This window comes from Topomyia yanbarensis, chromosome 2 (genome assembly GCF_030247195.1).
Source record: "Topomyia yanbarensis strain Yona2022 chromosome 2, ASM3024719v1, whole genome shotgun sequence".
NCBI classification, from domain to species: Eukaryota; Metazoa; Arthropoda; class Insecta; order Diptera; family Culicidae; genus Topomyia; species Topomyia yanbarensis.
The window spans coordinates 170121987-170149425 of NC_080671.1; the positions used below are offsets into that span (position 1 = coordinate 170121987).

General features: G+C 35.0%; 1 protein-coding gene across 1 annotated transcript in view; it reads right to left on the minus strand.

Annotated features, from left to right (window-relative positions):
- Nucleotides 1–27439, minus strand: part of LOC131682098 (zwei Ig domain protein zig-8-like) — a 141163-nt gene that overhangs the window by 19183 nt on the left and 94541 nt on the right. Inside the window, exons 3-7 of the mRNA XM_058963310.1 lie at nucleotides 24814–24986; nucleotides 9984–10061; nucleotides 2522–2654; nucleotides 2143–2262; nucleotides 1959–2064 (exon numbers count right to left, since the gene is read on the minus strand). Of these exons, the coding sequence (XP_058819293.1) occupies nucleotides 1959–2064; nucleotides 2143–2262; nucleotides 2522–2654; nucleotides 9984–10061; nucleotides 24814–24986 (610 nt within the window). The remainder of the gene's footprint in view (nucleotides 1–1958; nucleotides 2065–2142; nucleotides 2263–2521; nucleotides 2655–9983; nucleotides 10062–24813; nucleotides 24987–27439) is intronic.

Here is a 27439-nt window from a genome sequence, read left to right on the forward strand (position 1 = left end):
TTTGGACTTTGATCCGTTATTTTTCATTAAATGTACATTCCAATACAATGTATATGCTTTTTCTATCATACAAAAAAATTAAAAATGTGTATCCGATTTTTTTAAAAAAAGCAGAAATTTATCTGTAATTGCTTACAGGGTAAGAAGCAACCATGCATCCTACATTTGACGTTCCTCAATCCTAACAACATACAGTCTAATCAATACCGCAATCCAATTCTAAAACTGAATTTGGTAAAGTGCCTTTTTTGATCCTATTACGGAGGGTGCCACACTATTTCATTATTTATTAATTTCCAATAAAATAACAAAAATGGTTTGAGAATGGTGATATTTTTCTGTTTGAGCGCAGACTCAAATCGAGTATCCCAATTATCGCACTACCATTAGAGCCAATGCGCCGAGCAAAGATGGCAGACGCTGTTCTCACCAAAGGCTTCATTTAGGGTAGGGTGATTATTGAAATAGGGCTACATGCTCTTTAAAATATATTTTCCAAGAGCAATCAACTGTCTTGTGTGGGATCAAGTCTAAACTTGTTCCATTTGTTTGATGTTTTCCAGAGATGCTCATAGTTTTTGTTCAGTGTAACATGTCCATGTATTTTTCATGATTATTAGTCATTTCTAGAAACTATAAATCCAAAAAAACATAATTTTTATCATTTTACGGAGTTGGATTGAAAAATAGCAAATGGAATCAAGTCTTCTCAGTGTCCCATATATATAAATGCATTGAATTAAGTTGGAGTACGTAGTTTTCGATTTTTGGTCACATGACTCTCCATAGTGCTACGTTTCGAAGTAATAACCCTTCATCTTCAGGGGAAAACAGGGTGTAAATATAAGTTAGCTACAGTTTTCTCGTAATACAAATATCTCCAATTTTTTTTTCCTTGTATACTTATTATATGTAATGCAACTGGTAATTTTTAGCAGCAACCCATAAATCTTGTAAAAGAAGTCAAATTTTCACTATAATTTTGGGATTCAAAAACACAGATGCTCTCTCTGATACTACTAGTATAATACCCCATCTACCTCACGACTAAACGCAATGTTTAATCCAACGGGTAAATGCTTCAAATCTGGACAAATTTTCACTTTGAAATGAACTTTCACATTGTTTTGTCTTTGAAGTGAATTTACATATTAATTTTTGAGAAGTAGTTCATTTATTGTTGAGTTCGTTCACAAAATGATTTAAAAATTGAATTCCTTAAATTACGTAGATGTGTTTTCATTCCACTGATGTACAAAACTGGTTTAGTTTTTCCCAGAAAACACCAGGAAAGCAATACTGTTCATGTAATGATCTCATTTTTATTTATTGCAAATTAATAAGTGAGAAATCAAAATATAAATCGTTTAATATCTACGCCGTTCGTGAACGGATTCAGACGATCTATGGCTAGAAAGGTATTTTTTCCCATTTATATGCACTAAGCGCAACTAATTGCTTGTTGTTGTGTTTTGACGAAATCACTCATGTTTCAGAAAGTAAACAACATATCAAAAAATAAAAAATTATAGAAAATAATAGTAATGTATAAAAATAATAGAAATGTATAAAATATTAGTCTGGAAAAATGTATTGAAGTTAGAGAAAATTTCATAATTTTATTACAACAGAAATGTAAAATTCAATGTTACAAAATGCATAAATTGGAACAACTCCGCTAGCTGATATATTTCGAATTTCAGACTTTTTCTTGACCGGTGCGCTGTGCAAATCTCGGTGATGCCGATAAAATAGTCCACAGATTGTCAATTTTTCATCAAACCTATTCAACGATGCAAATATATCTTGCGGTTCGGAAGCATTTGATAAAGATCAAATCTCCCAACCGGAGCACTTCTAAGCCAATTTATTTTCATTTCCGAAGAAAGACACGTATGAGGTGATGGGAAGCAACACGTTGAGAAAGCACTCATGTCCAAAACAGGCAACGAACTTACCTAGATGTTAAAGCTTCGGTCCACTTGAGATCTACCGAGATTCGTGGAGGATATGCTATTGACGTCTCGTTGGGATGAGTTTCCGTTGGCTTGATGTTGTTCGTCCCTGCAATGGCAAATGGAAGAGACAGAGTTCTGCTGAAGCGAGAGCACAAAACCGCAACGAAAAATCAACATTTGTTACCTCGGTACCAGTAGATTGTACCCAGATCGTGTGGTCCTTGGGTGATGATGCAGGTCAGTGTCACTGCGCTCCCTATCTTCACGTATATGTCGGTTGGTCCAAGGATCAGAGCTTTAGCTTCTAAGAGCAGAAAGAGAACATGTGGTTAGGGTGAATAAGAAATGTTTTTTTTTCTTTGTGGCTAGTGTGTGAAAACAGAACCACAAGTTGGTTCATATGGATTCCAACGATAGGCAAACATGTATAGACTAAACCATGCACTTCCTGGTCCGAAAAAATAAACTTCCGAGGGTGACTGAGTGCTGGACCAATAAGTGCTGTTGGATACAGTCTAAGTATAACCAATTTTACAGTTATCTTTTTCATCACCGATACTCACCAACTACATTTAACTGGAATGTCATCGACATTTTAGGCACTGTGTTGACTTGGCACTCGTACGCGCCGGAGTCTCGCTGCTGGGCAAACTTGATTTGCATTGTCCAGATTTCCGATTTTTCGGAACGTGTTACCTGCAAATCAATTATACCGAATTAAATACAATATATTGCCTTTTAGTGCCAGTCAGCTCAGTATTCTATAAAAAAACATCTATAAAAATTCTATAAAAAATAAACAAAAAATTGATTTTACTAGTGCTCTGAATATGAATATGTGTCAGAAGCTACGGTCTGCAATATTTTTTAACCCGCAGAGAATATTAATTTTTATTTTCGCTTCGGATGATCACTCGCACTGATTCAACGACATGTAGGGCGTTTATTTCAGTATTCATCACAAAGGGAGGGGTTTCCGGGAGAATGTGAATACGCAATTGCAAACTCAACGAATAAGTTGAGTTAGCTCTGCACGATGAACAATCGACGCTAGTCGATGAGAACAACTTTTACTTTTCCTTTCGTATCCAACTATGATTTTCATGTGTATTTTCTGTTCTAGGAGAACGGTTTTTGCAGTTGTGTTGAAATGACTGAGTATATTTTGACTGATTCTTCTAAATCGTTCAATATTTATCTTATTAATATGCATCATGTAGAGTTGATTTTGTACACGAGTTACACCGTAAAGTAATCAAAATTCCGACATTAACATTATTATTTGCTCTGTGGCAAGGTCTCTAAAAGTCGGACTTTAATGGATTGACCGCGATTTGTTTGGATAATGTACGTATTTCATTAGTTTAAGATTTGACTCGATACGTGCAGTATTAATAAAATTAGGCTAAATGTAAAAAAAAGATGGGTGGGTAATGTCAGAGACATAACCGGAGTGAAGTAGAATATACTTTATTCTGTTAATGCGAATGTTACAATTTTGACTATCTGACTATGATAGGTTATATTAAAACCAGCTACATCGTTAATTCTAATGGTATCGGTACACGTACAACGAAACCTAAAATATTCCAACATATATGACAAATTAGTAAAAATTGCAGCATTCTTATTAACAACTTAACATGTATGCTACTTCTTATCGGTAATGAAATTACCTATCTTTCTAATCTAAAACAGAATAATTGTTTTGAAAACCTAATAATTACACAACCTAAGACGATTTAAAACTACACTTTTGTGAAATCTCAACGAAAAACAAAATTACGTGTTAGTCCAACAAGCTTTCTGTCCCGTTGTTGTTGTGATTAATTCAAATTTTGAACATTTTTCGAAGCGTTATCACTGCGATTACAGGGGGAAATGTTGGTTGAATGATTTTTTTTTATTCAGTTCGTTTATTTAATAGGCACAAATGCGTTAGCTTGGCGGTGCCAAATTATTTTTTTTAACATTTTGAATATCTTAAAACTAAAAGGTTACAATGCACAAATATTTTTTAATATTGAGAGGAACATTTTTTTCAACTATCTTAAACTAAAAATACGATTGGATATACAAAATTGAACAATAATTATTTTTTACAAAAAAATTACAGCTATCTTAAGACTAGGAATGTAGATTAATATAAAAGAAGGGGAACAAATTGTTGGTTGGATGATATTTATTAAATTCACCCAATTAAAGTTCTATAGCTAAACTATGATCATATATTCTTAGAAGGCGCGTTTTACCCCATGTTTTCATAAATAACTAGCTAATACCCATCGCGCGTTGCTGCGACTTTCAACGAAATAGTAGTAAAACACAATTTGTTCCGAAGCGCCATCTGGCAGGCAGATAATTCCAAACCAATAGCACATAAACACGCCCCATAACAAATGTCTACTACGTATGAATTTTTACGGCAATCGGTCAAGCCGTTTGGGAGTTCATAAGTTATGAAATAAATAAATTATGAATCATAACCTTTAACCAAGCAAGGTATTTTAGAGTGGAGTTTTCACATTAATGAAGTTTTTCACTTATGTAGCCGTGATATTCGCAAACAAAATAAGTAAAATGCGCATTGCGTTATTTAGCCGCACATAAAAGAAACCGGGCTTAATGTGGATACCAATAATCTGTTTTACGGACGTTATTTAACTGTGTTTATAGCATGATGATACGTAAAACTTTTTCTCAGTTTGCTCCGAGGACCGAGTATTTGAAGTTTCTCTGGTAGTGTAAAAATGCTCTATAAACTCGTAAATAAACTTTCCGGAAAAGTCGTTTATTATAGGTATTTCGTTGCTTAGAATACTCGGTTATATTATTACCTTGTTCATTCAATGACGAAGAAGATAATTGGTAGGACACTGATGACTTATGAGCATGTTAATAACAAAAAAATTAACTTTGAATGTCGGAATATATGGAATGAACTATAATATTTCAAATGTTTATTAATTTCGCATAATAGTTTATTTTTCATGCTTCATAATACAAATAATTTATTGAAACGCTAGTCTATTTTACCCCGCATTATTTCAAGGATCCTATTAGATCCCGCTATGATTTATATATGTATCAATAGGGTATTTCTTGCTGAACATCAAAAAAATAAATTTAGCTGCTACTACCTGCTGCTCTACAAGCCATAGCCCCTTAAAGATAGCCCAAAAAACCAAAAAAAAAAAACATACATACACCCTAAAAACGAAGAGATAGCGAGTTGGTCTATTCCGCAAAAAGGTGTATTTTGAAAGCATCTACAACTTTATAGAACATGGAGAAACTATAAAAAATCAAATAAAAAAGTTACAATGAAAAAACACTTTTTAAGGGGGTATTATGACATGTACTTCAATTTCACCCAATAATTTTTTTCGCTTAATAGATAGCCATTTTGCTACTTCAACAAAGTTTCATAAAATTATTTCGTCTACAAACTTTCCATACATGACTATCAATTTTGGCAACAACTCGCAAAGTTATTTTTTTTATTTGCTTATATACCCCTTTAAGTAAAAATTTTCCAACATTATATTAAACTACTTAAAAAATGAAGAAACCTTTCCGAAGACATCAAAGTGCCATAACCAATAGTTTCGTCGCAAATAATAATGTCCGGCTTTTTTTGATTCCGTCCCACTGTGCATCACCAGCCCATTTATTCAGCTCTGCAAAAAAGAGCTTTCTGCTTTTTCTGTGGTGTGTTATCATTGTATCTTCCGTGTATGCATAAAACTGGCTCATCATTTCATGATTAGAATGAAATGCTATCAGCGCACAGAGGAGTAACTAGAACAAATTCTTGGCCAATAACCCAAAAAAAAAATTCGATTTTTTATTTAGTTATATTTTTTTAGATACCTTAAAGCATACTGCATATTATGGCAAAATAAAGAGTATGCCAAAAAATGCTAAAGAATTTTTGCATGGATGCAAATTGGTGATATTTTAAGGATTTTTAATCATTTTTTATTATATTTCCAGCAAAATCGCTTTCAAATGATGATGACTGTTATAAATAAGACAATATCATAACAACCGTAATATAACACAACTATTTTTATAACCTGCGCTTAAAAATAACCGAAAATAGTAGTGTTGCAGTTTATTGGGCCAGCTTTAAAAACACCTTTTTTAAACAAGTTATTCCAAATTTGAATGATAAAAGAGTTACATTATGCGGCAAGATCCGGCAAAGTTGCTGCAACAACATTACAAAACAAGATTCCGGCTATTCAAAAAACATTCAATCTCTTCCGATCCACAAATTCCAAGCGATTTGAAAATATTGATATTTTTACTAATTTGAGGTACGCCAAAATGCTGCAGGGTCAAATACTATGTTTGACAAAATGGATCTTTATGAATATGTGCACAGGTATCCCTTTTCTTCTTCCTTTTCAACTAACCAACTATTCATGCAGCGGGAAAAACAAATGTATTCACAAAGATCACCTCGAAAATACTAGTATTCGGAAGGATCTAGAAAATTGACCCTTGCACTGGTAAGTGGATAGATGCCAAATAGTCTCAAAAACCAGTAATTTTCTATGTGTAGTTCATATTAAGGCATAATAACAGCAATAGCCGCAATAAATAGTTTTGGCCAGGATTCGACCCCAGTTACTCCTCTGTGCAACGTCTGGCGGCAGTCATGGTATCTATTACCTACCATCGAAGATTGCGAGCTGGCATGAAACGCAGCAGCTGCTACGCTTACAACGTCAGAACACAAACTAACGAAATTTTCTTGTGTTCCCTTTTTATACGCATCGCAGTTCATTCGATGAAAAAGAGGCAGTCCCAGCAACGCTTGCTTTTTGAGCGAATTGTATCGACCAATCATGGATCAGATAATTACTACTTTCATAAAATCCATTATTTCCGCTATTTTTAGTAATTGTACATACTACCGAATTGGATACAGAATTGTTGTACATATTTCCAATCAGATAGCGTAATAATCTTTTTTTTCCATTCAGTGCAACGGCAGATATTCACGTTTAAATAATCGGGCAAATTTCCGGCAGAAAATTTTAAAACGGGACCCTTATATTGAAACGTTAGAAGTATTCTACTTCAATAAATTATATTGTACACTAGACCGGCAACAATTTTGACTTTTTCGGAACACTACTAGCTCCAATAATAGTTGGCTTTTCATACCTCATATGTCAAATATGAGCTTTATCCGATAACTCTAATTCACCGTCAGCCCAGCATGGGGCTTAACAGGTGGTGAATCAGTACTTGAATCCCACGAAAGTTTTTTTTGCGGAATAATGGTTCGATTTAGCTGCATACTATGTTTGAAAGAATTTGAAAATTATTATGAATCATCTTGTAACTAAAATTTTTCTCTATGTTATATTTTTCATTAGTGGTAAAAATCTGTTCCACTAAGGAGAAATATAGCAAAGTGCAAATATTACATTGGCTTGTTAAGCCAAACCAAGTTTTGGTTCTAATAATTCTCATTAGCTTAACCAGAACCATTTTTTGCGGGACATCGCGCAGGATTAGGGGTTTGCTTAGAAACACAACTAGTATTTTCGTTTTTGAAACAAGGGGCGGATCCAGAAAACAAATTCGAATGGGGCCCGGAATTGTCAAAGTTAAGTTTTTTTTGAAATGTTCATTTTACAATACGTAATATGGAATAGACTAATTTGATTAAAATCAGCCTTGATAGTCAAATCAGGTTTGGAATGATTATGAGTTAAGAACAAATTAAAATAGAAACTATTTTAAAATTTCTCCACAAGCTTTTTGAGGGGGATCAGGTCCCCCAGGACCCTCTCCTCGTTACGCCACTGCTCGAAATACAAGTATGAAGTCATATGAAGTCACCTGTAATTTGTAATTTTCAATGGAAACGGTGAATTTTAATTCGAGAGAACCGTAAGTAGGTAATAATGCTTTTATTTTTTTTTCAAATAGCTAAGGTGGAAGCATGGATATGGAATAGAAGCTAGCGAACACTGTACGATTCACCTGCAACATCGAGTCGGTGTGCTCTAGTTAGAAAATAATACCATTCAACAGTAATAAAACAATTCCAGCAATAGGTTGCTTCCAAGAAGAGAACCGACGGGATAACGATTTCTTCAGAATTTCATACCCGGTAAGTAATATTCCGTCATTCGATGGTAATAGGAAAACACAACTCGCGTTCTGACTTGCAACAGCTAGGAATACGCTAAACTTATTCACAGGAAATACTGGCGGTGTACGAGTCGTCAACGCTGAATAAAATGGAAGGAAGGAGCCGTGGTACTATCTGTGTGAACGGTAACGCAACAACGAAAAAATGATATCGCCATGTATCAAAAACAATTGTGTTCGTTGAAAATGAATGACAACATTCATCTCCACTATATCAGAAAACAAAAAAGTTCCTTCAAAATATGAAGAACCTCGCCAAAAGAAGCAAATTTATGGAAGGCACTGGGAAGGAATGAATGACATCCTCGGAAAACAATTCCTAGTTGGATCCATAAATGGGCTAAATAAATAATATTTCTGACATACACTGCCGCTCTAAGCATAATTGTGCCATGTATATAGGGAATCCCATAGAATATGGGACATATATGCTTATAACGGCAGTGCACAAGATGCTAAACTGTCTCACTTTGAAGCATCACTCGCAGGTAGTAAAAACAATTAGGGGCCGTACACAAATGACGTAGCTTTTTCGGCGTTTTTCGACCCCTCCCTCTGCCTTCGTAGCATTTTGTCACAAAACTCTAACCTCCCCCTTGTAAATAACGTAGTATTTCTGACAAACCCCCCCTCCCCCTCCCACCATCCCAACGCGACCGGGGGTTGAAAAAAAAAGCTCAAATGCCAAATTTCACATAGTTTGGACAATTTTTGACCCCTACCCACTTCAATTGAAGTTTTTTTCCATTAGCATATGGGAAAATATTAGGGAGGAATACATTAAATGAATAAAAGTTTTCCTATGAATCCCTGCGGAAGAACGTTTCCGTATGTATATAATAATGAAACTCAGTTACATTTCGTAGGACTTCAGGGCTATGCTAATATTTTGAGGAATGACAATATTTTACCTTGTTTCGATATCATCTTTTTAAAATGTCCGGAGTTATATTAATACAAATTGCAACAGTTGATTTTTTTCATAAACGTTGCATTCTAAGGAGCCCGTCAAAGTTAAGTTTTGTGTGAATACATTTTATTATATATGGTCATGCATAACAAACGGATAATTTTTCAACACTGTTTTCAAAAATATATCAATTTTACCGCGCCGTGCGGTGCGGTAAATGCAATGCGGTTTTATTATTTTTTGAGGATGCGGTGCGGAAATCCATTTACCGCCCGCATCCGCACCGCGACGAACCCTACGCATGGCAGATGTACTAGCTTTACTCATGTAATTTATCCATCCAAAATTATAACTGGTTAATCAAGACGAATCTTTGTGTGTTCATACCCACTGATCGAGACTTACTCCAAGATAATATATGTGTTGCTATCAACAATGTTCTTGTTTACTTTTATCATTAATCATAATTTCAGCAAGCATCCACTCATTCTTTTTTGCCTTTTAGTCTGTGTGTCTCTGCTGTGCCATGTTCAACAGGTATATCTTGTACGATACAGATAAATAGGTTCAAATATATGTATTATGTTGATCGTTATATATGTACGCCAAAGTGTTTTCTGCACTGAGAGACATGAATAAAATAAATTAAGATTTTTGAACAAAGGGGTTTGGGATGAATATGTGAGAAAACTTTGAACTCCCAGTTCTGAGCGTATCCATTCATTATATCCTTGACGTCATCAATTTTTCAAGACTTATACATATTCATATCTGTCTGCTTACGAGATTCAATATAAAAATATAAAACACCAGAGGTTATTCAGAGGTTCGCTACCTTTTGGTGCAACCTATACTATTTTGAACGCCAATCAAACGAAAAGCTTATAAATAATCTAATCAACAATCTCATTTACATACTCCAAATCACCCTCACTCACCTGGAATCGCTCATCGGAGGTGTAAACAACCATTCCCGCTGACAGGATGTGTAGATCTCGTTTTCTTATCCAGGAAACCTGTTGAAGAATAGTAAACAAATAGGATGTAAATTTTCCACAGAAGGCAGCATCATAGAATAAAGAAAAATATTCATTTCACTTCGTTTCGTATGTCTAGAGAGCTAGTCCCAACGCTTCATTGGTTGCGGTGGAAGGTTCCGCCTGGGAAAGTTGAATCATAACGCCTGCCCGTACGAAAAGCATATAACATCTATAGAAGTATGCTTTCCCATAAGAAGTACATGATTAATAGGTTTACTTGAATCGGGCATAGCGAAATACATACCGCAACTGTTGCCTAGAGTACACCATGAGAAATGATTAATGGAAGAAATGGTTTTAATAAGGTGTTTCCGAACAAACTTTGAAATTCGGAAACCGAGGATTGAACGCAGTCTTCCTAATATATACGTTCGTTAAATTGAGTTAAATCGGAGGCTAATTTGATATTTGTTGCAATTATCGTGCGTTAAATTGCGAATCGCATCTTTGATCTCGGTGTCGATTGCGCTATCTAAATTTAATTTTTGATGTGACGAACTCTACTTAATTACCATGAGTATTATGGCAGAACACGCACGGAATCAAATTTCATGCTAGGTAATTGGCAAAGCATCAAATTATAAAAGCACCTACCGCGTAACGTTGATTGGCATTTCAAAGCCAAACATTTTCCGTGTCATTTTCATATACCAGTATTTATCCCTGGTGCGCTAGTGTTGCTCTGTATACTGAATATTAATTTTTATTTTCATGGACAAATCCCCTATGAAGTATTAGCGTCATAATGGTGGATCAATAATTGCCCGTGATTACGCATGTTCCTAGCACAGTGGATAATACTGCTGAAACTGAATCAAGCCTTAGTTGTCACGAATGGTTATCTGGGACGCATTTCCAATGATGGATTTATCTCAATCCAATGTCGGATCAATTAGTCACCTAAGATATGTGTCAACGCTCATTTCATTTTACTGAAAGTCATGGTATAGATACAGTATACGTCATTAAAATTATGCAAATAAGAAGATCAGCTTTTTATCTTAATAGACAACATTGAGCACAAGATTTTGAATAATTTCCAATTGAAGCAATATTATTTGTCACAGAATAAAATATCACCATAGTGTTGCTCACACATCGAGATAAACTACAATAGATAAAAATCACTCTTATTACCAAAAAAAGTAGATTAAATTTGAGTATTGTACCGACTGGAAATGGAATTTATGTGAATATTTACGACTTTCTCAGTTAATTCAGCTTGAGCAAACGACTTATTTTTAAAACTGCCCGACGTTTCGACCGTGTTTGGCGGTCTTTTTCAATGGAAACTAAAATGATTGTTTGATATGAATGAAAAGGTAAAGCATAGTAAAAAATATATATGACTCATTTTTATCGTAGTCGCTGATTGCCAACGATGGGAGGTTGGATGTTTATGCACTGGCCAAAATGATTGTGCAGAATGAGTCATCTGGAGAAAATCTTTGATACGGAGCTCTATGTGTGGTTTGGTTTGAAGATGGGTTACCATCGGTTTGTGGGAAAAGGCAACTTTTAGGGAAACCCAGAGCTATTAAGACCGTGGGAGCAATTCGGACCACCTCGATTTCTCAGACAATTGTAAGACTTTCTGACTGTATATATTTGTGGATCTGCCGTTCTAAAACATTTGTTTTGAGAGCTGAATAGGGGAGATTACCCAATATTGGGTGAACTATGCCAACGCCTATGCAGTTTTAAAAATAAACTAACTCAAATTTACTTATATATGCTCTGTATTTGTATTTATATTGAAAAGTTTTCAATTCTACAGCTAAAAAAAATCCGTACATGTTTAAACCTCTACTTTTTGCAAAATATTAAAAAAAAGAAACGCTGTGTAAGACCCAATAGTTGTGATAGTGTTCCTATAGTTGTAATATCTGTTTTCGCTTATCTACATGAGTTAGTTCGTACCATTTTAAAAAAATATAATGATTCGAACATTAAACATTATAAAATTTTAATAGTATAATAGTATAAATAGTATAACAAATTATAAATTTATTTTCAAATTTCTGGTTTTACAGTAATGTGTCCGACAGGGTACACGGATACCGTTTCATATTTCAAGCCATGAAATTCCAGTGTTCTTCTCGAAGCTGGTGATTGGTATTTAGTGACATCTTAGAACGTCCCCAAGCTTAGCTTTTTGGGGAATAAAATTGATGATGTGGAAAACAGAGGCCTGAGGAAGGACTTCTAAATTTTTTTACCCCGTAACAGGCCGACAACGGTACCCGGGTACCTACAAAACTGAAATGCTCATAACTAAGACATTTTCTAACCGATTTTGACTCTTTTAGATGTTTTGGATTCACCTACTTTTAGACTCTGTGAAAATGAACCGTATAAATTGATCTGGTTGCCGGGATGTCGGATTTTTCGGAGGGATGTTCCAGTATTGGAATATCATTTGTGAATTTCAATGGAATACTGGCAGTATGGTTATCAAAATCCATCGAATTGCTTCAGAGGACCGGGTCCTGAAATCATTTGATGATTTGACCCCGAAACGGACATTCCGGAGTAGGTTCCCATGGGGCCGTAGGTGGCCGCTCCGAGGTCAAAGTATCATATGGTCCTATAGTGATGAATAACAGATTTTTGTGACAATTGCAACAATTTTTATACCAATTTGGCCAGTATTCCATTGAATTTCATAACTAGTGTCCCCATACCGGAACCGGGGGAGAAATCTGAATTCCCGGGAACCATGTGAATTCATCAGTTTCATTTTCACTTGTTACTTTGAAGTTGTCAAACTCGTTAAAACGACCCGAATATATTGGATGAAAAAAAGATGTTGCATACTCCCAAACTATGTATGTATGTGGAAATAAAAAGAAACACAAGTGTCAAGTTAATTTCATTCTCATATCAGTGGTAGTTGGAGTGAGAGATGAACGGAAATGGTAGAACAACTAATGCAACAGGTAACACAACTATACCAACATGACAGGCTGATTTGACCCAATAGTTGTGCGTTTTTATGCGAACAAATAGCCAAAGCTATATTTTTTGATACTGGAAAGTTCAGTTTAACTTATTTATATGTATATGTAAAAATATACATATTGTGTTTTGTTTTTACTTAGTTTTGCAGTTAGAAATAAAACTACTACTATTACAACTATACCGACATGGCAGACCGTATTGGCCCAATAGTTGTAATACACGTTTCATGGGAAAAATAGCCAAAACTATACCTTTTGATATAAGAAAATACAGTTTAGCTTAGTATTATAATGCATATGTAAAAATATGCATTGTGGGTTTTGTTTTCACTTAGTTATGTAGTTAGTAAAACACTGGCTCTACTATTACAACTATACCGACATGGTAGGTTATCTTGACCCAATAGTTGTAATACACGTTTCTGTGCGAATGAATAGTCAAAACAATAATGTATGATATTGGAAAGTACAGTTTAACTTCTTGTTAGAAAGTATGTGTAAAAATATACACGGTCGGTTTTGTTTTCAATTAGTTATACGCTTAGAAAAAAAAAACTACTGCTGCTGAAATAGTTAGTGCGCTACCGTCGTTATGTAGTCCGCAAAGAAAAAGCATTTTATGCAGATATTTGATACTATTACTGCATAAATTCTTGTAGTATTCTAAGTAATATTCGGAATATGAAATTTATAATCTGATATTGCTGTTTTTACCATTTTTTTTGTTAACCATTTTTGTTAACGACCTATTGAGTCAATTGCTGTCCTAACGTTATTTATATGATTAAAACAATAAATTTTCGTCACTATCACAACTATACCTGCTATCACAACTATTGGGTCAGCTGCCCTATCATTCTTTGTTTTTTTTCGAAAGGAGATGCAACGTGTTTCATTTTGGTAAAACCGTGATTAAAGCCACAAATAAAAGTGAAAAAAAATAACAGGTAAGTATTTTACAAAGCTTGAGGCTCGGCTTCTTTTTTATGAAATGATTTTTATTTAGGTGAAAACACAGATATTTTCAAGACGCTCACCACTTTTGTGCTAAATGAGCATACGAGGTTATTCGGACTTGCATCAAACTTTTATTTCAGCAATAATAAATTCTTATAATTTCGTGGGATCAGGAAAAAAGTTATTGGTCGAGCTTGTTGCTTTTACTCAAACGCTGTTGAGAATTTCCCCCTCTCTTAATTGTGACATCTTTGCCACCGTTCTTGAACACAGGTTTCGAAATGTAAAAATATCGCTTATTTTACCCATTTAGTGACCAGGATGCTACGCATTAACGGCTAGAATATTTGGATAGGGGCACTTTCAAATTTGTGCATTTTTACATTTCTTATAAAAGAAATGTATAGAATTCGCTCAAACTTTCAAGATTTTTTCCGAGGCCCGGAGGGCCGAGTCTTATATACCAATCGATTCAGCTCGACGATTTGGGACAATGTCTATGTGTGTGTGTGTGTCTGTGTGTGTGTGTATGTAACGGACAAATTCTCATTCGTGTTTCTCAGCAATGGCTGAACCGATCTTATCCAAACCAATTTTAAATGAAAGAACTAAAAAACAGTATGAACGCTATTAATTTGTTTTTGATTCTGATGTTTAGTTTCCAAGATATGAATGCTTGAATGCGCAAAAATGACGTTTTTTGCAGTTTTTTCAAATTATCTGCCGAAATTGACAACATAGATTGACAATTTATATGTTTTTAGACAGCTTTAACGAATACCTTTCGAACAAGCTATAGATTGTTGAAATCGGACTATTATCAAAAGAGATATTTAACATTAAATGCGGACGAACGATTTTTATCATTTCCCATTGCCAGAAATATGACCAAAAACATGTAATCTATTATTAACGCCAAAACGGCTTATTTTAGGTCAATAGTATCTTCGGAGAATTTAATGGAGGCAATATGCCCTTTCTTTTGGTATTGTGCTTTTGCTGATTAATCCCCCTATGAGTGAGATATTTTCACAAATTTTCTTGGAAGTGATTATATCGAAATGACGCCTTCAGAAAATTTGTAGCTCTTACTTTTGCGAATAACTTTACTGAAGACTTCAAATATCTATTTTGAATACTTTAAAAGTTATGGCTTGTTGTTTGTTGATTACTCTTTGTCGCCTATTTATTGTTCAATATAGTAATAATCCATTGAAATAAGCTAAACATTATTTCGATAAAACAAATTTTGTATTTCATTTTACTATCTACAACCGCTTGAAATAATCACCGAACACTTCCAAGTTGTCTGGAAGGAACTTGATAACTTATCAGTGCAAAAATGTTCATTTGTGCGAACCTTCTGACTCCAATTTTTCTAACTTATAACCATCGGATCGATCTGAAACATACCGGAAAATGCGAAATAAATAACTCCAAGCAATGGCGTAGCCAAGAGAAGGTTTTGGGGTTTAACACCATACGATTTCCATTCGATTCTAGCAGGTTCTTATCGATTTTGATGAGCATTTGATTTTTGTTGTATGACCAATTATATGTATAGGTCAAATGTTTAAAAACAGTAATTTAAGGTCAAGATAGCATCATTTTGAAACCGCCAATTTCGGAGGTTTAGTATCTTCGATGAGTTTTACAAACGTTAAACAGCGCATCATTTGATAAAATAATTTTGACGGTATATCGTCCAAGAAGTATTTATGGTGAATTTTCTCAGGTTAATATTCATGACTACAATAAAGTCTCAACAAATTCGCTAAAGACACGAACTCTGTTACTATTTTCTGAAAAATAATTCTGCATAATTTTAAAACTTCAAAAATTACGGTTTCGGAATTATACCGTTTGGACAGTATGATCGATTTTCACCAAACCCCCACCAAACCGAATTTCTGGCTACGCCGCTGACTTCAAGTAAGTAGAAACAAAGTCGTTCTACACTCGTTCACAAGAAACTTCTTCGAATGCTGAATATCTATTATAATATATTGAAACCCCGATTTTATCAGCCTGGGCTCTAGCAGACGAGCAAGTCTGAATTCGAGAAAATCTTTTCTTGCGCATGTTTTCCTTATCATGAAGATGGAAATATGCAAAAATAAAAAGTTCATCATAATCAGAAATAGTTATCAGACTACATCAAGGGACGAGAAGAATATTTTAACAGCTTCAGTTTATTATAAAGAAAAAAATTGCCCGATTTAGTCAATGTCCCCATTTTGTCAGCCTAAAATACACCATGAGATTGATAAAAATGGGTCTTTTAATGTATGTATTATTCACTGTGTTTCACATTAATAGGTACATTTCATTTTTGGGGATTTTTTATTGCATCGAACTACAACAATTTTTAGGTAGCTTTCAAGGGGTTATTTTATAGACTTCTTCCAAAATTTGGCGAACCTATTCCAATTCGTATACCAATTAATTGGTATACTTAAGGGTTTATATGTTGCAGATAGAGAAAATACTTAAATTTTCAGCTTTTTTCCTACATAATATTATGAAAGCTTATTAAACAATTTTTCCTAATAAGTTTGTGAAAATTGTAAACTATTTGAAATTTTTTAACAGTTTAATTTTTTATTTAACCGTGATTTTTTAATAAATAGTGACCATCGATTCACAACGTAGTCTATTTTTCATGGCTTGCGGTGAGCACGATCTCTCGAATTGCTGAACTGAAAATTATGGAATAGAAATTAATTTTTAGTATTCTTTACAGATTTAACTCGTCGCGCAGATAGCTCTGAATTAGATCCGCTGGTGCCCTAAGATGATTTCGCTAGATTTTCAGAGCACTGTGCACCCAGTGCATTAACACAAGTGACGGAAGGTTATCGAAAAGTTTCGTGAAAATGTAAATTCCAGTAATGATGATGATTTTCCCAAACGGTTCGTTTTCGAGAGGTTTTTATTTGTTCTTTGGCATTAGGATTAGCGTCACCTTTAGAAAAAGTCGATGTCGAAGTAAAATTTGGAACTATGCACGCATTGACTTCAGAGATAGCGTGGTATCAGGAGCTGCCATTTCATTTCAACGCTTTTTTATGAAAAGGGCGATACTTACAAATGTAAACATAAGGCTTTTTTTCATACATGCGAATGAGGGCTTTGAAACGCAACAAATTAACCTAAAAATTTTGATTCTACGATATTGCTTTCTTAAACTACAGCAAAAAAATACAACGGGCGAAACTGTATTTTTGTTTGTTTATTTAAAGTTTCGCCCTCCACGTTCCATGCAAACAAACAGGGCGATACTTTTCTTGCTAGCAGTTTAGAGAAGGCGAAACTGTTTTTTTTCGTATTTTTTTTAGGGTTATTAAGCTGATACCAACTGTAAATAGTAACAATGATCGCTATTGAAAAAACCCGGACTAAATCGGTGGTGTAAAACGTTAGTTATTGTAAAAAACGTAAGGGCGATACTTCAATGCTGATAGGTGGTACTGAAAAAGTAAAGCAATCGCCAAAGGGGCGATACTATCATTTTGTCAATTTCAATAGCAAAAACAAATTTTAATTAAATAATTTCCAATACTTTATGAAGTTTTGGGTTTCGATCACTGAATCATGCAATCTAGGATGTAAAAACACAATAGTTCTTATATATGAAATAAAGCCAAGTCTGGAAATAATCACTGATGATTTTCTTTGAATGGTATCACTGCTAGTATCGCCCTTTTCAAGAAAAAGCGTAGATTTCTTAGTTCTCAATCGCGTTGGAAATTTGAGTAAAGTATAAACTTCAAATCGATTAAAAAAATCGATTTTTTTTGGCTCAGTACAATATATAACCCCTTTAGGAAAATTCAGTTTTCCCACCACAATGCATTGATTGAGGAATTTGGATGTTTTATTAACAGAGCATTAGCAATAATTCGTTTGTATGTCTATTTTATGGACCATTTCTTCGCTTTCCCATTGATTTGGTTTGAGATTTCTAGCACTGATGTTGTCCTATGCTGATTTGAGTGATTCTCTGAGTTCTGCCACTATCCCATGTAGTATGTGTTATCAAAAACATCGCGAAGCATCAAGCTCTAAATGTTCTCAAACGATATAATATCCGAAGAGAGTGATAAGAGTTATAAGAAATGTCTCATCACACTGTTAGGTGGATTAAAAGCGTTTTTACCTTTATTTCAATAAATAAATGATCTAAGGTTGAAACAAAGTTTATTTAAAAAATAACTGAAACATTCCACCAATTCTTTATCTGACCAATGTCGCTGGTGACTGCTCCCCTCATCTTTAGTTTGAGTTATATTATCGCCCAACATTTTTTCTATTGGACGGAACTGCTTACAGTATGGCGGATCCCGATCAGAAACACATAACAAAAAGATTTCAAAACTATACCTCGCTTTGTTACTTGTTATAATTTTCTGTTATTTTAACTACTAACGAGACCAAATTTATAACACAATATGTTACGAAAATTGCATTCTGTTACAATCTTGTTATTTCATTCTGATCGGGATTAAGCTCCAGATTAATAAACTCAATTGTCGTTGTATAATTGTAGCAATTATACTACCATAATGACCGACCTGGAACTTAATGAAGCGTAAAAATCGTGTCACAAAGACGCTTGTTTTCCTGTTGAAGGAACAGATACCTTGTTAAATCATATTTTTTCGTAAACTTATTCACACAATCTTTCAACCTTGCCGTGAGCAGGAGCATTGTAAAATTTATTTGAAAATCCAATAGATTTCATCGACGATGAAGAAGTTTTGCGCCAAATCGCTATCCAAGGTATTGAGATCCGGCTTAATTTTCCGAATGGCCTTAAATCGTAGTTGACAAGACCATGAGGGTTTCCTTGTACTTTTAATCGCTCGAGCTGTAGCGAAAAAACAGTGGAATTAAACGGAAGAAATCATAAAAAGTGTTTAATATAACATTCCACTAAGTCGCTCAAAAACAGTGCTTTTTTAAAGTGTAGTGGATAAGATAGGAAGAGAACAAAAAATAAGAATACAGCAAAACATCATTTCATTATTAACCTGACTTTAAAATTAGACAGCCCTTCTGTTTTAGGCGGCATAAATGAACCTGGCATAATGCTACGAATATACATTCACCAGTGTATAGACTTTTCTACGGCTCATGTACGTACACGTCACATGACACAAACACTACATCACTAGCTGGTGGAAAATAATAAACAAAGACGTCAAAATCAAATGGGATTGTTTTCAACCATGCAGCTGCAGAAGTGTTCGTGGGACCGGGCGACAAGGACACAATGAACCTAAGCGCGCTGTCGCATGGATAGGTGTGTGCTCCATAGAATCTAGAAACCATGGAAATGAGAGGGAAAATAGTTCGTTTTTTTATTTCGATTGTAGAGGTTTTAACCTTAAGGTCATTCGCCTCTTCGGGTTAGAAAAAACTCTTATGAAATATTTCTAACCCTATGTGCGGGGTCGGGACTGGAACCCAGGTGCGCTGCGTACAAGGCAATCGATTTATCAACTACTCTACGCCCGCCCCCTAAAAATAGTTCTGTTGAGTGACAGCGTACCATTACATAGGAAAGACTACTGTGCGAAAGCTCTGCAGGAGTCAGGGTGGCCAACACTACGGATTTTCCTGTATATCTACGGATTTCTATCCTTTCTACGGATCTACGGATTAATTCGCGAAATCTACGGAATTGATACCTATTTTGACCTTATAACAGAGCTTCATTCAATTTCTCACGATAGTGTGACGGTTCATCGATGAACTCGAAATCCATCGGAAAAGTAGTATTAAAGGACAGTACACTGACAAAGAAGGTGAAACAAACATTGGGATATTTTATGGAATTAGAAAATCTTACTCAAATTTGTGCAGTTATTGAATCCAACTCCAAAAACTTTTCACATGTTCCAAGAAGTTATTAGAATATCTATATTGTGTTTCAATATTGCACTTTTTGCACGTATACCAATCCTGTATTCTATGCATATCATTAACTGGTCAGTACCCTTTATTTTTGCAAAAATTTCCGCTAGATTTGTAATATTTGACAGTTAGATTTATTTTTTACGATTTTTTTGTAAATTTTACCAAAATTCGTTATTTAGTGATGAGTAAGTTAGTAAATTTTGACAATTGAGTGGTCACTGAAAGTTTACCGATCATCAGTAAACAAAACTTTTACTGATTGGATTACTGATTGTTCAGCTGTTTGAAAGTGAAAAATTAGTGACAACTGCAAAAATTAATTGGTGTGTAGTGTCAAAATTATACTCTTTGGCCAAACAGAAACAAACTCAATATTTTGAAGAGTCAACATGATCTAGAAAAGAGTCGATAATTGAATTAATAAAACTGTTTTCTACAGAAAAGCATTGATTCACGGGAATGGAGACAAGTAATGTGTAATGTGATTGTTATTCATAAACCGGGATAACTAGCTTTCGACCACAATTCATATCGGCCGATTTTTTTTTACTACAACTAGAAAATTTGGTGAAGGTAAAGGCTTGTTGTTAAAATTCAATTTGCTTTTCGCGATGAATTATTTTCTTGCGCTGCTTTCAACAAAAATTCAACTAGTATGCGTTCCAAATAGCAAATGGTTTCTGTAATCTTGGCCAATTAGAGAACTTACGATTCTGTAGCAATTTTTATCTCGGGTAAACTTCCCCATTCATTCCTACACTAAGCAAAACGCATAGTGAAATTCATAAGATTCTAGTCATCTTATGATGACTAGAAAAGTAACAAAACTATGTTTTCATAAGATTATTATGAAGAACATACGATTACATTAACATTTTATAAGTTGTTGCATATGCCAGTCGCTAGAATTTCAAACGAGCATCTTATGATTCTCATAAATATAAGAGAAATGTATAATATTGTCTTATGATAATTCAAAGATGTCTTATGGAACATGAAATCATAGCAATCCGATTTGACAAAATAAATGCCGTTTCATAAGATAATCTTATGATTTACATACGTGCTACTTGTGGTTAAAAATTATACCATATCCCTATGAAATTCGCTGTATTTTTTGCCTGAGTGTATAGTTTCGTGTAATTCTAAATAACTATTCGTATAATTTCTTGTGTCCACAAGGTTTTTGTTTGAGACTCTTCTTTACAACTTCTACCTGAATGGCATTGATAAAGATCTTGCCAACGTCCATGAAAGGCGATTTTCGTAGAAGTTCGAATGATCTACGATCTATTTTCGAAAGATGCACATGAAGCATTGGCTTTCGAAAATCACCTTTCCTCAGCATTAGCACCTACGCAATGCAGTACTGACATCATTCAATATGTTTGACCAAGCAGAAAAATTCATTTTGCAGAACAATCTCAAACACGTTGTTGAAAGTGACTTTAAGATTAGAATTAAGATTCCCGTGTATATGGAAAATGTCAATTTAGAGGGAAGGCTCCATGCGTTGTCAATGCGTACCACCGTGAACCCACTGCAAAACAGACATCGTAATTCAGAGACGTAAAATTCGTTACACCTGATACTTGGAGAAACTTTTTCTCTAACGATGTTCTTGTGGTGAGGATTTATTTTAGAAAAATCTCTAACCTTCTGTGCGGGGTTGGGATCGAACGTAGGTGATCTGCGTGCAAGGCAATTCATTTACCATTTATGTTATGCCCGTTCCCAAGCTTAATGATCCTGCTTCAGTTTATGTTGTGGAATTAGCGATTATTCATTGGTCATTAACAAATTGACCAAAGAGTACTAACTTCATCATTTCGGACATCATCAACTCCATTTAAGTTTTCCGTTTGATGAATCCTGGAAGCAGTTCCCGTGTTTTCGAGGGAAAATACAAGAGTTCTTGCGTGCTTCATGTGATAAATCTTACGAGATTGTCTTCTCATTAGTCTATCTCTTTCTCATTACTCCATCTCCAGTAATGAATAGGCGAATTCTAAAGCTAAGGTGGACTAAATAGTAGGTGACATCTACGATTTTTTTTTCAACATATTTTTCAGTATTTTAGTAGCCACTCGTAAATTGACAATCTTCGTTGAACAATTGAGGATCTTGAACTACATCCTTTTGTTTCGAAGATATCGATGAAGCCTTAATTTATGGGATTTTAGGTAACTCTACATGTCCTTAATCTACATGTTATAAATCCCAAATGACATGGCATGGCACCAATCTACATGGCATCAATACCAAAATTTAGCCCCAATTCTTTCCTTGTTCTCAAAAGTCCCTTTAAATGTTACCATTTTCTATAACAAAAACTAACACTAAAATAAAAATTCAAATATTTTTGTAATAATAATCGAGTTCATTAAAAGTAAAACATGCTAATGAAAATGTACCATTGTATGACGATGCCCCAAACAAAGCACTAGAAAGCTGTTTTCATTTTCCGATTTCGCTCTCCGCCATCCACTGTGGTAGATGTGGTACTACAACCAGCAAATTGGATCGACTGCGCGGAAATCTCATTCACTAGTTCTATGTTCTTAATTTTTGTTGTATTTAGAGGGGGTTTTAACCATCGAAATTCTGGACTGAAAGATTTCGGATAACCTGAACGCTTCTTTCTTAAAAATGATCTCTAGCACACTGGTGTTCTGTTTTTTACTCCAGTATCGATTTTCCGATATACAACGAAATTCTGGCTTTTCTGACATTCTGCACAGAAACTTGAATTAATTTTAAAACTGATTGAATCCAGGTGATTATACAATAACACTGTTCAATGTTCGTGGGTACCAGTAGCACCGGCAAGAGGGAACAGGAGCACGAGAACCATGGGAAAATTAACATTTGTTGTACTCAATACAGCTAGGGTTCGTCGCGGTGCGGATGTGGGCGGTAAATGGATTGTCCGCACCGCAACCGCAAAAAAATATCAAAACCGCACCGCTTACCGCAACCGCACTTTATTTACCGCACCGCACCGCGCGGTAATGCGGTAAATGCGGTAAATTTTTTATATTTTTAAAAATAGTGTTGAAAAATTGTACATTTGTGTAACCATATATAATAAAATGTGATTCTTATTCACACGAAATTTAACTTTAAGAGACTCATCAGAATGTAAATATTATGAAATAAAAATCAACTTTTGCATTTTCTATTAATAAAATTCCGTTCATTTTAAGGCAAACATTATACATTCAAAAACGTTTTACTGCAGTAATAGGAAAACTTTTATTTTAGCAACCCTTCAGTTAACTGAAAAAAGTGGAATAAAAATGTAATAAGAAATAAAGTTGCATATTTTTTTGTTTAAATTTTCATATTTTCAATGTTTTTGACATATGAAAATGAAATGGATGATTTTCGCATTTACGTAGTAAAAACCACCTTTCATTCTTAAAGGAATTTCAACAAAACAATTTAAAGTCGAAATACCAGTACTTATATATAGTAGCGCATATATTCCAACACAGTGAAATAAAAGCATTGTATTTCATCAATAAGAACGACGCCATATTTGACAAAAAAAATGCTCTATACATTACATCCAATCAGGAGTCCGGTCTCAACCGGTACAGAATTACTGAACATTAGAAAAACTGCTAAAAATGGCAAAAACTTCAATTAAAGTGGACAGGAGTCAAACGATGTGGTATTTGGCAAAAATAGTTTCAAAAAAGCTACAAAATAGTCTTAACCCTCCAGCACACGCGCCGTTGTATTTTGTGTAACACCTTCCGAAACTCTAGCGAAATCTTCTTTCAGCAACAGCGGCTGCTCATTCGGGAAACCATTCGCGCGGGTGCTGGAGGGTTAACTGAAACATTTTAGGACTTAATGTGGTAGAAAACTATCGTAAATTTGAATGGAAGTACGCGAAAAAAAGTTATGTAGCATAGTTTTTGAGAAAGAGTCCAATAAAGTTGACTGCATTGACTCACATTGAATTTACACAGCAATCAAAGAAGATAGAAATACGATGTTGATGAACGAGTGATAGAATAATCATACTAATTTGGACCTCTCCTTATTTTGGACGATTTAATACATTTGTATCCTTTACTGTCAATTACTTCAAATTCGTTTGGTTTGATGAAAATAATTATATTCTTTGGGTTGTGTTTGAGTCCCAGCATAATTATTTTATCTCTAATTTCTTTAAATTAATCAAAATTCACAGGTGAAAAATTGATATCGGAAACGATTCATAATTCAACGATTTCCAACAGAAATCGGGAGAAGTGATGCACTTTTAAATTGGGTTTAAGAGTAAAAATTTATTGTTTTTAAATGATCTAATAATTTTGTCTCTATCTGGATCTTGCATTTTATGTATTTGAAATGATTAGTTTGTGAAGTCTTACTTAGTATAAAATAACTAGTGTCCAAAATATGTCGTAAAAATAATAGCGTCAAAATATTTCGGACACAGCTAGATTTTCTTTCGTAATAGCAGTCCGTTAATCAATTTAGAATAACCAAAATTATCACTTTATCAATTTTTTTTTGCGGTGCGGTTGCGGTAAAACCGCGCGGTAAAAGCTCTTTCCCGCACCGCATCGGCGGGAAAAAATGTCCTACCGCACCGCAGATTTTGCGGTGCGGGTGCGGTAAATACCGCGCGGTTGCGGTAATTACCGCAACCGCGACGAACCCTAAATACAGCACAACAACACGAACCGATGCTACGATGGAAAGAAACACCAATCAGATAATCCATCCACTTCCATGAAGTATACTGCAACCGGAGCAGATTGTCGTTTCCGCCAATTTTAATGCCACCGTGTTTTCCGGCGGCAATTTTCCATGACAACACGTCTCCGATGAAATTTATTCCTAGCGAAGGGGAAAAATCATCCACTTACCCATTTATCTCCAATCTGCTCGACGCGGCAATTTATGAACGCTGTCTGACCCACACGGGTTGTGATATTCCGGGGCACGTCGAAGTCAAAATATGGATCTGGGGAAAACTTTTTGATGACGGTTAGTTGCTGCGCTAGGCCGGAATTTCCGTCACCGCCGGTGCTGACGATGCCTGCAAAGAATCGAAGAAAATTGTCCAGATTAGAGCGAATCGTCGGAACATGTTATTTTTCATCAAGCTAAATAAAGAAAGTTGAGAGCTTCGGATCGTATGAGAGGTTCGGTGCCAGTTTTACTTTTTAGCTGTGTACTAATAGTTGAATAAACAAAGTATGGTGTTTCATCTATAAAAGAATATATTTCTAATATATTCTTTTCTAGATGAACCTTACAAATTGCTTCCCGTACGCAATAAATGTCCAATACATTCTATTGCAAAATTAAATGGGCCGCAATTCCAGGTAGTATTTTAATTCGGCTTTTTATGTTCTTTCCATCAGCAGGTGTTATCGAAACATAATGATTATTCTAATATTTATGGTTCAATTTGTTACATAGCTTAGTTAATTTAACCATAGAAATAACAGCGGCAAACGCAATTATACTACTCTTTTATAGTACGATTCCGAGAATAATAAAATATTTATGACCTTTTTCATATGGCTATTTGCGAGCATCACATGTAATAACATCATGTGAGGGCACTTTCAATTTGATAAACATATAACATCGTTCGTATGCTCGTATGCTAATATTTCGGCGAAGGAAGAGATGCGTTCTGCTTAATAGAGAGGAAACGGAAACTCGTCACGCAATTTTTGGTTCGCCTCTCCCAGCGCCAGTGGAAAACGTGTCGGTGCTTTTGTAAATAGCGCTTTTGATTTATATACGTATTCCGAGCAACTGTTTTCTGTTTGTCGATGAAGATTGTTCAACAATGCTTGATTGATGTCGCTCTTATTGAGCTCGCGGGACAGAAACGTGTGCGATGAGGTGAGATTGACTGCTCAAACATGTAAATATAGAACCGCTGCTTGGAAGGTGATAATAAACGAATCGACATTGGCGGTTGCCGGTTATCGGTACTTTCAGAACATGCGAGTACGTGTCGAACAAAGTTGTGGGTAGAATATATAATATATATAACGAAAATTTCAATTAGCCGTAAACGACAAATAAGAGCATCCCGCATAAATTTCAGTCCAAAAACGTGATGTCATTTGGCGTATAAAGAAATTGTTTCCAGTTAACTTGAATAATGATCGTTGATTGCTAGTTACAAGCCGGAAAGAAGTTCTCAAATATACTTCGATTTGAAATATTGCTCTCTAACACATTAAAGTGAATATCAGTAAATCATGGATTACGTGTTGACTTCGACTCATCAGAATATGGTACCGACTTAGTACCAAATTGATACTAACATGGATACATTACTTATGTTTCATAGCAATAAGCAAACAATACTAAGGATTTGATTGATCAACCTTGCACGCAGTCAAAGTTTGGATAAACTGTTCGGCTTGTTGGTTTAGGTTCAACGACGAGTTCGTCGCGGTACGGATGCGGGAATTCGCAACACCGCACTATGCGACACAATCTGGCAACTCATAACCTGTTTAATTATTTCAAAATCGCACGTGATACAATCGATCTAGATTAGCTATGCACATATGTGGGTTTACGAACAAGTTTGTACAATTGATCAAAGCGATAATGGATCGAGTAGTGTGTTGTAAATGCGTTAAAGACAAAATACAACATATCAGAGCAAGAGGTTCGAAGGAAGAAACGCTCAGGAATCGGTTGCGTCTGGCTCAAATGGCACGATTCCCATGTTGATCGGAGATTTGTGCGTTGCCAAGAATCGTCTTTTCATCATTTCCTGATGGGAAGGATTGGGGAAGTGGTCATCAGGTTAGGGGTAAGGAAAATAACGACACAGAACATTTAAAACAGAGCATTCTGCACCTCCGGAGGGATGCTGAATGATCCGTAGATGCTACAATAGCAGGGATTAAACTTCCAACCCCCGTAGGGATTTAGAATTTATTGAAACAGTGAGCGGATATGGTCAAGGCTTCTGTCTCTCACGTTACAAGTTCACGCATATTTCATAAGATAAGTCTGTAAAAACGATAAAATCAGATTCTATCACAATTGCACATTATTAAGGCCACTAAGCCGCACATTTTTTCTACAAAAGTTATTTTGTATCATGAACGGTTTTCGCTTTATTGTCATTTTGATACGTCTGTCACGTTACACAATTTTCGCAGTGAGTTTAGAGGTGACCCAACTAAATTGAAAAAGTCTGTTCCGTTGGCCCTTAAATTTTCATGAACACTGCTTTAAGTTGAAGCTTGGAAAACAAAGAAAAGTTTGAAATATAATTTTCCTGAAGAAAAACTATTATTTCGATTTTATGGAGTATACTCAATGATCTGTCACGTTTCAACCAAAATCTGTCACATTACAGTTTTGTATTTTTATTGAAGCAAGGATATCGAGACAGTGGTACACAAATCATCCTTGATCTGGGAACTGAGTATTAATGGGAAATTTCATGTTTATTTTGAAAAACATATTGGTTTTGATGAACAAACTTGAATAACTTATGAAAAG